Source organism: Rosa chinensis, chromosome 7 (genome assembly GCF_002994745.2).
Source record: "Rosa chinensis cultivar Old Blush chromosome 7, RchiOBHm-V2, whole genome shotgun sequence".
Lineage (NCBI taxonomy): Eukaryota > Viridiplantae > Streptophyta > Magnoliopsida > Rosales > Rosaceae > Rosa > Rosa chinensis.
In genome coordinates, this window is record NC_037094.1 from 16,866,648 (window position 1) to 16,879,973 (window position 13,326).

Below are 13,326 nucleotides of genomic sequence, written 5' to 3' on the forward strand. Positions count from 1 at the left end.
GACGGTTTTTCCTTTCAGACACTCCATTTTGTTCTGGTGTTTGTGGACATGTAGTTTGGTGGACAATCCCATTGGTTGTAAAAAACTCTTGGAAAACATGATTAACATATTCCCCCCCCCCCATTGTCAGAACGAAGGACTTTAATGGTGCTATGGTATTATGTTTGAACAAGAGTGCGAAAAGTTTGAAAAGCTGGAAAAACTTCATTTTTGTTTTTGAGCAGAGCAACCCATGACAATCTCGTACAATCATCAATAAACAAAACAAAGTATCTCATACCCGACACAGTGGGTTCTCTAGATGGCCCCCAAACATCAGAATGAATCAACTCAAAAGGAACAACACTGTTATTAGAAATGCTAGGAGAATAAGTAGCACGATGACTCTTGGCCAAAACACATGTTTCACAATGTAAAATAGACTCATCCACACCAATAAACAAAGTCGGCATGGTTTTTCTCATAAGACTAAAAGAGGGATGCCCTAAACGGCGATGCCACAACCAAATTTCACTTAGCTTATCAAAACTCGAAGTCAAAGCAGCGCGGGACTGTGCTCCTGGTTTCTCTCCTGCATATGTCTGATCCAGGTGGAACAACCTGCCCCTCAGATACCCCCGACCAATTATCTCCCTGGTGAGAAGATCCTGAAAAATCACATACATAGGATAAAAGGTTACAGAGCATTTAGACTCAGTGTTCAATTGTGGGACAGATATCAAGTGATGAGATAAGTCAGGCACATATAACACATTATGAAGTTCCAAAGTAGGAGTAAGACACACTTACCCTGACCCTAACACAGGAAAAGCCTCACCATTGGCATTGGTTACATAGGACACTGATGGGGAAGACAATTCAGTAAAATATGATTTATCATAAGTCATATGATCGGAGGCACCAGAATCAATAATCCATGTATCAGAACCAACAAAGTTAGAAATCTGTAAAGCTATACCAATTTTACCTCGACTAGCTATAGAGGTAGCTCCACCTGCTGTATGATGATCTTGGCCAGCCACTCCATAGAAATCCGGTTCTTGAACCAATTGAACAGCAACTGCTTTCGCCTTAGGACGATAACCCTACTTTTTAGGTTTAAGGTGTGGGTTCAACTTCCAACAAGTCTCCCGAACATGCCCAAGGTCGTTGCAATAAGAACATTGAGGACGAGGGCGATTGGTGAAACCTTGTGGTGAACCTTGAGGATGAAATGGGGCTGAACTCTGCTGCTGAAGGAAAGGTGCCGGTGGCTTGGCCTGAATGGCTAAGCTAGATACTTCAATCTGTGCATGTTTGACACTCTCCTGTTGAGACTCATCCTTACGGATGTAAGTAAACAATGTGTTCAAGCTAGGAGGGTCTGTCATTCTAAGCAATTCTCCCTTGGCACTGCTATGCTTCTCATCAAGCCCTCTCAGAAATACATGGACCCTTTCTAGCTCCTTCTCTTTCTGGTACCACACAAGATCTTCTTGATTCATAATCTTGCAAGGACACTTCTGATCAATTTCAGCCCATACATTCTTCAACTTGGTGAAATACACAGCTACTGGTTGCCCATTCTGTTGCATACTAGCAGCTTTACACATCAATTCATGAACCTGTATAAAATCAGACTCATTGGTATACAAATCCCCCAATGTCTTCCAGATTGCCTCAGCAGTTTCACATTCTTCCACCATCTGTAGCACATCATCAATCATGGCTCGAAATAGAATGGACATTACAAAACCATCATCATCTTCCCACTTAGCATAGGCCTCCACATCATCTGCACTAGGAGCCTTGATTGTTCCAGTCACATGCCCCATCTTGTGTATTCCACGGAGATAAACTGACATGATCTTCTTCCATGTTCGGAAATTGGTACCAGTGAGTTTGGTACCCCCGAAAGAACCACCTTCTGAGCTCTTGACATAGACCTCAACCTTCTGGACCTCATTGGCCTTAGAACTTTGACTGTCATCACCACCCTTTGCAATAGTACAATAGCAAAAGAAACACAAATCCCAACGTATGCAGCGGAAACAATAAGAAATAATAATAACAGATTTTTTTTTTTTTTTTTGAAACCTGTTGAGGTGGACCGGGTTGGGTTGACCCGGTTGACTCACCGAGTTGAGGCGGGTTGACTCACTGAGTTGATCGAGTTGAGGCGGGTTGACTCACCGAGTTGACTGAGTGACTGAGATTGATCTGGAATCGTCTCGAGCTTGGGCGATCTGGGCTGGAATCGATCGATCTGGAACCTCCCTGAGTGAGCGACGCTGATGTGGACCAAACGACGCTGCTGTGGTTGAGCGAACGATGCGGCTGAGCGACGCTGCTGTGGACCGGCTGAGGTGGACAGAATGACGCGGCTGAGCGACGCTGCTGTGGTTGAGCGAGGATCGTGGGCGATCTGGAAACCGACCAGTCTGGGTTGAACGGCGCAGGTTGACGGCACACGTCGATTCTGAAGAAGCCGGACTGGATTGAAAGAGAAGGCAGTCTGAATTGAAGGCTGCCGGTCTTGGTTGACAAAGATTGGTCTCGGAGGAGACGAAGATCGGTCTAGAAAAAAGAAATAAGGAGACAAAGTCCTTTCGGATCTTTGCTCTGATACCAAGTCAAATAAGACACTATTGAGAGAATAATTTTTCTGATGATTTAATTACACCCATTCTGTGGTGTATATAAACAGATTACAATCGTACTACAACGTACTACGCCTATTGTGTACAACCGTACTACACAACATACACAAGGTAAGTAATTACAACAATATATTCCCGTGTAGTCTATTCCTAATAGGGAATGATGACTCACACTAACAGTATGGAGCACTTTTGTCCTGTAATATGGTGTGGAATTGCTCTCATCTGTAATTTTCTTTATCAATTTACAATTGCATTCATTTTTCCTATATTCTGCTTTTTTACTTCTTCAGGAGTCTTGTACTTCAGGAGTTCGGGATTCTTGTACTAGAAAAGAAAATGGCATGCATGGATTCCTATAACGCAGTAGCAGTGTATTTTCTGCTCTTTCTGTTGAACATTGTATTTGAGATTTATCAAATTGTATACATGTTTTGTGATGGAAAAGATGAGGTAAACATGATATTAGGCATCGTTCAAATTTCCTATGCCCATCTAGATCATTGTAATAGTTGTTTGTGTAGCAAAATGAAAGCTTAAAGCCTTTCCTAACATGAAGGTTGACCCGTATAGTTTCTTTTTAATTTTTCTCTTGTGGGTTCCAAATGGAGGAAAATGGAGATATAAGGGAATGAACATACGTAGTTTCTTTTTTATTTTTCTCTTTTGGGTTGAGATCAAAATGGGACTAAAGCGATCAGATGGAAACATGTCAAGCAATGCAGTAAGTAGTTGAACACTCCAAAAACTTAATTGAAAGAATCAAAAACATGAGCAACATTGGCATTGAGCTTTTCAAAATGAGGACGTACACTGATCATATTGAACTAGAAAGTACGCCAGTATATTACTATATCTCAAAGATATATGAAGCCAACGACACTACTAAAAAAAACCTCAATTGCTTCGAAAATTTGCGACGGAAAAATATTCCGTCGCGAAAAGTCAGCTTTTGCGACGGCATATACTACGATATATTTTCTGTCGTAAATTTACAAATTTTTGCTACGGTTTCAATTTTACTGTCGCAAAATCTTACATCAATTGCGACAGTATGTCCAATCCGTCGCAGCAAACACGCTAAATGAGGAAGAATAAGCCAAGAAACTGCCGGATAAAAGAAAAGGAAAAAGAAAAAAAAGAGGGCCTGCTTCATTCTCTTCCTCAAACCCTATCTCTTCGTCCCCATTCCTCACCCAGATCCCTAGATACTTCGATTTCTAGTCGCCTAAACATTGGAATCCATATCATTCTTTTCTTCCCAAGGTCAAATTTCTCGATCGATTGGGTTCTTAATTCTTTGGATCGTATTGTAGTCGGTTAGGCTGTTGTTTTAGGAGATGTATTCCAAAAGATGAGCAGACAGTGAGATTGGATTTTGTTGATGGTCGTCTCCTCCTCAAAGAAGCTAAACGAGTTGATGGCGAGGGATGTTGGTTTCAGGACCCTGGCGTTCTCGATCTGGATAAGGTGAAGGCTGTAATTCATCCCTCTCAGCTTTTGATGTGGCCTCCGAGTCCCCGACGCATGCGTAAGCCATTCTCAAAATTCAAAGGTGAGAGCCTAATTCCCCTAACACCAAAACCCCAATTCGAATTGGGCACTGAGGATCCAAACCTCAATTTCAATTCTACAAGGTAACCATATCGATTCCTCATAGTTTTTCCACATCAATCCACTAATTAGGATTTCCAAGATTACCTTACTTATATGTAATTTGTTAAATTTTTTAAATTTCGTGTTCATAGCTACTCTGCTAGTCTTTTTGGGGCGTGAAATTGGAGATTCCAATGTGTTTCGCTTGAAATTTTGGTACCCATTTACTAATTTTTGATTATTTCTGCAATTGGGCAAATAGATGTGTTGATGTTCATATACTGTATCGTGTTTGATAATTTCTATTACAGTCAATTGTAGATACTGTCTCTTATTAAGGTTCTGGAGACTGTGTTAGTGATTCTTGGTTTTATGATACTCTGGATTCTTGCTTTTATGATATTATGGATTCTTGCTTTTACTTATTCTTGCTGTTACATTTGTTTCTTTTTGTTTATTGTTTGTGTAGAGCTCCAGGGAGAAGCCTTTTTTGTATGAAATTGTGGCAACTTGGCGTAATGGTATGGAAGCCTTTTCATCATCTGTGTTGCTCATCTGAACTCTAGTTTATGTTTGTTATGTATATTTCTTCATGGAATCTAATGCTATGGATATATTAATGATTCACAGGTTATGATATTGAACATGAGGAGAAAACAGTAACACGGGATTTATATTACAATGCATTGATTTGTCCTGCAGCACAGGTAGACCTGGTCCTATTGTCTATACAATTTAACATCCATATATCAGATGAATGTTTTTGATCAAATGAATGGGTTAATGTATGAGTTGGGTATTCATTTCAGTACACATACGGAATTCACGTATTCATGTGTGACCCAATAATGAAATACTTGGGGCTGTATGAACAACAGTATAATCACGGTGGAAAAACCAGACTATGGGTTATTTTACATGTGTTTATAGTGTCTGGGTATTCACTATAAGTTGTTAAATCATATATCTCATACCATGCACATTAGGATGCTATCTTGAGCCTTGCATAACACTTTCTGCAAATAGAGGATATGGTTCATTTAATTTCTCTCTTTGGTATTTACTTGTTATCTGCTATTTGTGGGTTAGGTTATTGAGGATATGTCTCTATTTTGCTTGTGGGGCTGTTCAAAAGCACAAGTCATGGATCAGTGAATGAAGAAGAAGCTAATAGGATTGTTCCTGGGCAACCCAAGGTCTCCTTCCAACTGTTTTTGGGTGTAACTCTTAATTTCAACAAGAAACTTGGTAGTTTTAGGTATTTTGATGCTTGTAATTTTGCAAAACCTTTGGTTGGTCTTACAATTGTGATTGTTGGTTTGTAATTGAAATTAGTTCATATGCTATTTTAACATTTTCACCTTATAATTTTTGCAGTACAATACTAGCTTTGGTGTGAAATTCACACCAGATTTTTTTTTATAATTAAATATCTTTTTGCGACGGCAAAGTATCCGTCGTAACTAAATTAGTCTTTGCGACGGCAATAGTTTCCGTCGCAAATACTTTTTGCAACGGAAATTTACCGTCGCAAATGGATCTTGTGACGCCACCTATTGCAACGCTGACATTTCCGTCGCAAAATCTTAATTTGCCGTCGCAATTGGAGTTTTTTTTAGTAGTGCGAGAGACACAAGATTTTGTTGCAGGGATTTAATAAGGGTTTACATGACTTTTTGCCTTCTTATATGGTCATTTTAAAACTAAATTAGAAAACAAGGTTAGAAATCAACTTGGTAACTAAAAAAAGGTCATTTTTCAAAATTTCCCTAAATTCTGAGAACTTATGCTGGTTTAGTGTCAGTGTATGTTTTATCTTCACATGGAATTTGCAGTTTCCAGAAATTTCTCACTTTCTTAATCATATGACCTTTGATGGATAGGATAAACTTCTGGTAGAGCTAGTCAGAAAGTTTAACGGGAGTAATTGGAAGCAAATAGGTGAGGTTTCCAATCTTTTTCACTCCGATAATTAAATGTCGTTATTAAAGTAAATTAATATCTACACTGGAATGTATTATCTTAAGCAATATATTGTTTCATTTTCATGATTTCATCGCATGGTGCGCAACTGTCTTAGAACTGTCAATGGATCGTGTCGGGTCAAGATATTTGTCGTGTTGCAAGAGACAAACTCAAACTCAACCCATTCAATAATCATGTCAAAAATTTAAACTCAAATCTAATCTATTTATCAAACGGGTTACCCGTTTCCAACTCGCTTAACCTATTTAAAAATAGATCATGTCATGTTAGACAAAATGACTCATTTAAGGGTTAACAATGCGACCCATTTAACTAAAAAAAATACATAAATTGATTAAATTCACTAAAAACTCCACGAGACGAATAATATAAATAATTATATATATTTCATAAATAATTAAATCTAATAATTATAAAGAAAAATATTTCAAATTGTCTAATCCTATGATCAAATAATTCCAACGTCTAAAATTTCAAGAAGAAGTATAGCATAATCGGGTTATGCTGGTTCACTTCGTGTTTGCAGGTTGACCTATGGCCGACACATTTATTAAATGGGTCATGGCGGATTGACCCGCAGCCAACCTGCTTTTTAATCGTGCGGGTTTCGACTCATGTCATATTTGACAGCCCTAACTGCTGGTATCCCTAGGCTTTCAGATGTTTAGTGATTGCATCGCTGGCAAAAAGTTTTGAATCCTGAAATCATCAAGGGATATGGACAAAGGAGGTACTCATAACATATTCTTTGCAATGTTTATGGCAATGGAGAAGTAGTGAAGCAGTGCTTTTGTTTGATATGTGATCATAGTCGTTTTGGCTGATTTCAGGAAGATGATTGTATAATCAAGCTAGTTGAAAAGTGTGGTGCTAGAAGATGGTCTGTCATTGCAAAGTTTTTACCAGGTCGTATAGGCAAGCAATGCAGAGAAAGGTAAGGGACCATGATTCCTAATCAGTGCATTAGATTTTTGGCATGAAATTCTATTCAAACTTCATATGTTCTGTACATCTATGGTTCAGTAAGGTTACCAATCTGTTTGATTTCGTTAGAGTTCAACTCTATGTCAAAGTCGCTGTGTTGGCACAAAAGTTTTTATTCCTTCCGAAGAATTTAGTATAATAAAGTTCACCAACTATGCTCACTATGACACTATAGATTAATTAGACATTACTGAAGCTAATTAATCATTTTCAGGTGGTACAATCATTTAAGCCTGGCTATAAACAAAGATGCATGGACAGAAGAAGACAACAGTATGGTAACAAGTGGGCAGAAATAGCAAGGTTTCTACCTGGAAGGTATGTAATGATTCAAAATTGATGGATAATGAGTTCATAAAATTGAGACTGATCAACATTGGGGATATCTTTTATTACATGAATACATGCATGGTCTTTTACCTGCAAAATACGGTAAATGATATAAAGTACAAGTGGAAATGAAAAACTGGTAACTCCTAGATAGGGAGCAATCAGATGAGAAACGCACCACCCTGCATGCAGAAAAAGCTTTAATAATAAACAGCTTGCATTCTTTTTGGTTCATTTATTCAGATGAGTGACAAGAATTACATTTGCTGCCTGAATCAAACTGGAAAAAATACGCTATTCACAGTTATCTATTGGAAAATGGCAGGACTGACAATGCAATTAGAAATTACTGGAATGGCGCATTCAAGAGGAAAGAAGATTCATTTACTCTCCTAGTGGTAATGAGTGGGACATGCATCCTGATATCTGTATTGATGAACTAAGATCAGATTTTGTAGGGGTTAAAACAGTCAGACAGAAGTATGTGAAATCACAGAAATGCAGGTTTTCAAAAAGAAGGCCAAGTGGTTTAATCAATTTGCACACTACGGTACAGTCTGATGAGAGAAATTTACTATAGTTACTAAATTTACTAGAGTCTGTTTTTGAAGGTGTGAGATTAGTAGTTTATGATTGCATTCAGTTACTATCTAATTGGAGTATTGGACCCTAACAGAAATTCAACATGGTAAAATTCCAACTTTACCTGATGTGTTTCACAAACACTCTAGGTAGGACCGAATGCAAAATTTGAAAGGCGCAAACCCGGTCGGAAAATTTCAGGCTGAGCCCAAATAATGTGCTTCAGCAGACTAGGACCAGATCAGGCCCGGACCTTTTTATTCGGGCCAAGCTCCGGTCTTTTAGGCCCAAAAGCTTCAGGAAAAAAAGAAAAAAAACATCAACCAAAACCAAATCGGCCGTCGAACCTCACCGCCCTACTCGAGCCTGAGCTCTTCCCGGAATCAACCAAAACCAGACCATTGACATCTATTCAGGGACCATAAATCAACACCAGCAAATTATACCCAACAATTTATAACATACATTGCTTATCAAATCGGATAACAACCATTGAAAACCACTAAGCACAAACCAAAGCAACGGTGGTGGGAGAGCCGGTGTTGAGCACACGCTATCCTTTAACAAGAGAGAGTGAGAGTCGTGGGTCTGATTACTAATCTGAGAATGAGTCGTTTGGGAAATTGGGAGGGCGTGGTCGGCTTCGACGTTTAGGAATTCGAGGATCGGAGGCAGAGCAGGCTAGGATGATTTGGGTGGCTTTGCAGACGAGGTCGCGCCTCTGGATGTCGGAGGGGAGCGGCGGAGGTGGGGTGAGCGGCAGTCTCCGAGCTTGAGCAGAAACGAAGAAGAAGGGAGAGAAGATCGCGAGGAAGTCAGAGTAAGATATTAGTCAAATCTGAAAAAAAAAGATAAAAAAGATGGAGTGATGGACTAATAAAAATAAATAAACGGGCCCAACGTGTTTTTTTAGTTTTTAAAATACTGGCCCCGGCCTAAACAGGTTTGTTACGGTTCGAATCCGAATCCGTCCGATTTTTTTATATTTTTTTTATTTTATAAAACTTGGGGCTAAGAGACTAATTTGTGTCAGGGTTCATGTCATAACGCTTCGTTCTCCCCTCGTCACCAAGAATATATTAAAATTTAACTCAAATCAACGTCGACGGGATTCGAATTCGAATGTGAGGGTTCCATACTTGAAGGCTCTTACCAACTCGATCACATATAGTGGTTCAAACCCTCTTAGTTGATATAGTGTTTCTTTTCTTTCACTTAAAAGTGGTATATTTATGATGCAATCTGATTCTTCCTTCACTTAAAAGTGGTATATTTATGATGCAATCTAATTCTTCATTGTACGTGAGAAGATATAGCTTTTTGGAGATTTGAATTAAATTTTCTATAATTGTCTTTTTTTTTTTGTTCTAGATGACTTCCTCAATTTTATGCTACATATGATAAATGCTCACTTTTACCAAACGCCGATGGGGCAACCAGAGAAAAGGGTTTTGGCTTTATATGCCCTAGGCACATAAAAAAAATAAAAATAAAAAATAAAAAATAAAAAAAAAGACTGACATCTATCAAGAAGTTTGCATGTGTCGAAAAAACTTTCACCTTAAGAATTTTACATTAGGAACATTTTGAACTGGGTTTGCGAGACAACTAATAGTTTTGCATCAGAAATCAAAAGTCAGGAAGGTAAAACAAAAATGGAGGATGCACACAAAAAAAAAATTTGTAAAGAAAAAGTAATTTTTGGAGTTATTGTCAGTAAATTCACCTCAAGTTTCTATATATTAAAAAATTTCTATGTTTTGTATACAAACTATATGAAAGACTAGTTGGAGGTTATGAGTTCGACTCACAAAAGACTAGTTGTAGCATTTGAGTTATTTACCTGATAAAAAAAGAAAAAAGAATTCTATGTTTTGTATACAAACTATATGAATAAGGCTATATTAGTAATGTAATGGACGTCTAATGAGCAAGTTTGTTGTTTAAAAAGAAAAAGTTAAGGGAGGTCTAAAGAGGAAACCTGCTCACTTGTGGGACAATTTTTGAAGGACTTAGAGGAAAAAAAAAAGTAAATTTAATGGCTAAAAACAAATACACAGTTTTAATGGACGTCTAACGAGCAAGTTTGTTATTTAAAAAGAAAAAGAGAGGTGTAAAGAGGAAACCTACTCACTTGTGGGACAATTTTTAAAGGACATAGAGAAAAAAAGTAAATTCGATAGCAAATTTAAAATGTAAAGAATACATATAGTTAACATGTACTCGTCTCACAATTGAGGAAGACTGGTGTAAAGAAGAATATAGGAGCGCTCCATTGAGAGAAAAAGTTTGGAAGTTTTAATAAAAACAACTTTCGTTTTTTTCATAATAAATGTGATAAAAATAAGAAGCCATTCGCCATGCTCTCATCGCAAATATGATTACTCTTTTATTAACTAAACGTCTAAACCGCATGTGATACAATCGGAGCACGTAGCCTTGACCTATATGTATTGATCTCTTGATCAAGTAACAAATACAATACTTCTGACTACACATTTATTTCAAATGCATAACATATATAATACTTTCGACTAATCATTATTTCAAATAAGTGACATAGTACGTAGAGGTGGCACCACCATTCAAAGTCGGCTCTGGCTCTGGTTCTGGCTTTGTTTGATCATAACATGTTTCCAAAGGCCAGGGATGTGAGTACGCATGATGTAGTCTTCCCAATCAATGCATCTTGGGTCAAAATTAAAGATTTCAGCGTCTCTGTAATTCTCTCTTGCTATCCTTTGCAACTTCTCCAAATTGGTGTCGTCAAAGCTGCACGTACAACTTTAATCATCAATGCGTATTGCTCGTACGATTTATAACTTACTTTATCTAGATAAAACATACGTACATGGCCTTGTATAGCGAAAATGGTCGGTACAACTCAGCCAACCCCATCGCAAATGTTATTTTCCGGTTATAGTTAACATATAATTCTTTAAAATATTGGTCAAATTCTTTATTCAAGAACTTTAATCCCTTCAAAAAAGAAAGAACATGAACAAATCATCAATAATTAGTGTACGTCACATAAATAAAACAACTTATACAAAATAACATTATACGAAATGAAAAGAGTAATGTTAGGTAAACTTGAAACTAGAATAATTAGTGTACGTCACATAAACTATATAGCCTTTTGTTTTTGTTTAATCATAAAAATAAAGAAGTTGAACTTGAAAACTTTTGTCACATATAAATTGCGGAGAAAAGTATCACTATAATAAATTTAGTAGTTTCTGTATCCCTTCAGTATGCTAGCATGAGGAGTAATAGATATGGTTACCATTAATTTATCAGTGCTTAGAAAATAGGGGAGATTTTTGTCCCAAAAAAAGGAAGAAAAAGAAAGTAGGGGAGATGTTTCAAGAGGAGCACTTTGGAGCTAACCAGTTAGTTTCTTAATACAAAGCTAACCCACTTTTAGACCAATTTTTTGGTCAAATATCAGCATCTCCATAATTTAGTTTTTAGATCTCTATGAGTAGATCAATTATGTAAATTTTCAATCAAATTGATGATCGTTTGGATATCGAACTAGATCAAATCAATGGACGAACCGAATATATTCAACCTAAAACGTTCGTGTTCATAATTAGTAAATTATGATTATAAATACCTAACCGATCATTAATTTGGCTTAAAATTTGTTTAAGTGATCTACTCGTAGGGACCGAAAAATTGAACCGTGGAGATGTCAATATATGACCGAAAAGTTGGTCTAAAAACCGATTAACTTTAGAGCGTTCCTCTATGTTTCAAAACGCGCATCATGAAAATGATATATTAGCTTTGTCAATTTGTCATCAGAAAGTATCATTAGAAAACATGAAAGGCAAAAAAAAAATACCTCCAATGGTAACATGTAGCGGATTTGCATGTACGAACGAAATGCAGCCATAGTTGTGAACATTTTCAACTTCTCAACCTTGATCGGGCTTCCATCCTTATAAAGCCATGGATTTTTGGTGCAGTATTGGAACATGAAATTTGAAAACTCAGACATTTTAATTGGATTTCTCAAGGACGTTCCCACATGATAAATCATTCCAGGATTTTCAAGATATTTGTTGGCATTCACTACCATCGCCGTAATTATTGAATCTGCCACCATATCAACTGGAATCTGCATATATAATCCAACTATTAATATTACATGCATTTAATGAGTTCCACAAAACAATTTCCACTGTAACATTAATGAATTCAAATTTTGATAAATTATTTCGTATTATTTTTATCACTAACAGAGTGGGCATATCCTACTTTTCATTTATCACTGATGAATCTTCTAATTTACCATAATACTTTTTTTTTTATAAGATTTACCATAATACTTTTCACTTATCTGTTATAACATACTTGGCAAATAACGTGACTCTTTTTTTTAGACCACATTATAATTTATGACGTAAATCTTCTAATTTTTGACTGACATTTGCCACATTATAAATTATGTTATTGATTTCCTAGGGATTAAAATTGCAACTGACATTTGCCACATTATAAATTATTTTATTCATTTCCTAGGGGTTAAAATTGCAAGAATACTGATTAATTTAGACCAACACTTGAGCCTAGATTTTAACCAAAGAATGATGATATTGCATATGATGTGTCATGACATGTCATTTCCATTTTCTCATGTAAGTTGGTTTTAAAATATGTTTAGTGAGTTGTAACATTGAGGTCACGAGTTCAAATCTCATTGACATTAAGAGATGAGTGGGTTAAGTATTAAAAAAAATGGTTAAAAAGTAATGTGGTATGAATTAATATATAGAAACTTTTCCTCAACAAAAAATATTATAGAACTTCTGATGTTAGATTTTTTTTTTTTTGGTTCAAACTTTTGATGTTAGATTTAATTTTAAAAGTAAATATTAAATCATATAACAATACTAAACGTTTCCGCATTTTCTTCTACCACATTTAATTCATCTGATGGTAGAGGTTATGGGTTCAATCTCATTGACATCAAAATGTGGGTAGGGCATAAAAAAAAATCGGAAGATAAATAATGTTGTAAAAATTAATATTGTAGAACTTTTCATGCGAGATGTAGATTTTAAAATAAAATTTAAAATAATATAACACACACACACATATATCTATATATAAATTACAATGTTAAACGTACCCGCATTTTACCACACTTAAACCCTAAACCTAAAACCCTAAACCCTAATCAATTTTCTCTTAATAATAA

The 13,326-nt window shown here is 36.4% G+C and overlaps 1 protein-coding gene across 1 annotated transcript; it reads right to left on the bottom strand.

Annotated features, from left to right (window-relative positions):
- Positions 1 to 10,702: 10,702 nt before the first annotated feature.
- On the bottom strand, positions 10,703 to 12,204 carry LOC121050615 (alcohol-forming fatty acyl-CoA reductase-like). The gene is made up of 3 exons (XM_040511349.1): positions 11,968 to 12,204; positions 10,969 to 11,096; positions 10,703 to 10,889 (listed from the first exon to the last, which is right to left on the bottom strand). The coding sequence occupies exons 1-3, from the start codon at positions 12,202 to 12,204 to the stop codon at positions 10,703 to 10,705; spliced, it is 552 nt and encodes a 183-aa protein (XP_040367283.1).
- Between the last annotated feature and the right edge of the window lie 1,122 nt (positions 12,205 to 13,326).

Bases quoted from the DNA above. Each gene is read 5' to 3' on its own strand.
- LOC121050615 (XM_040511349.1), bottom strand. From the start codon at position 12,204: ATGGTAGTGAATGCCAACAAATATCTTGAAAATCCTGGAATGATTTAT. The intron at 11,097-11,967 runs GTATTTTTTTTT...TCTTTTTTGAAG, and splicing joins GCTACATGTTACCATTGGAG to GGATTAAAGTTCTTGAATAA. The intron at 10,890-10,968 runs GTACGTATGTTT...TTGTACGTGCAG, and splicing joins TTTTCGCTATACAAGGCCAT to CTTTGACGACACCAATTTGG.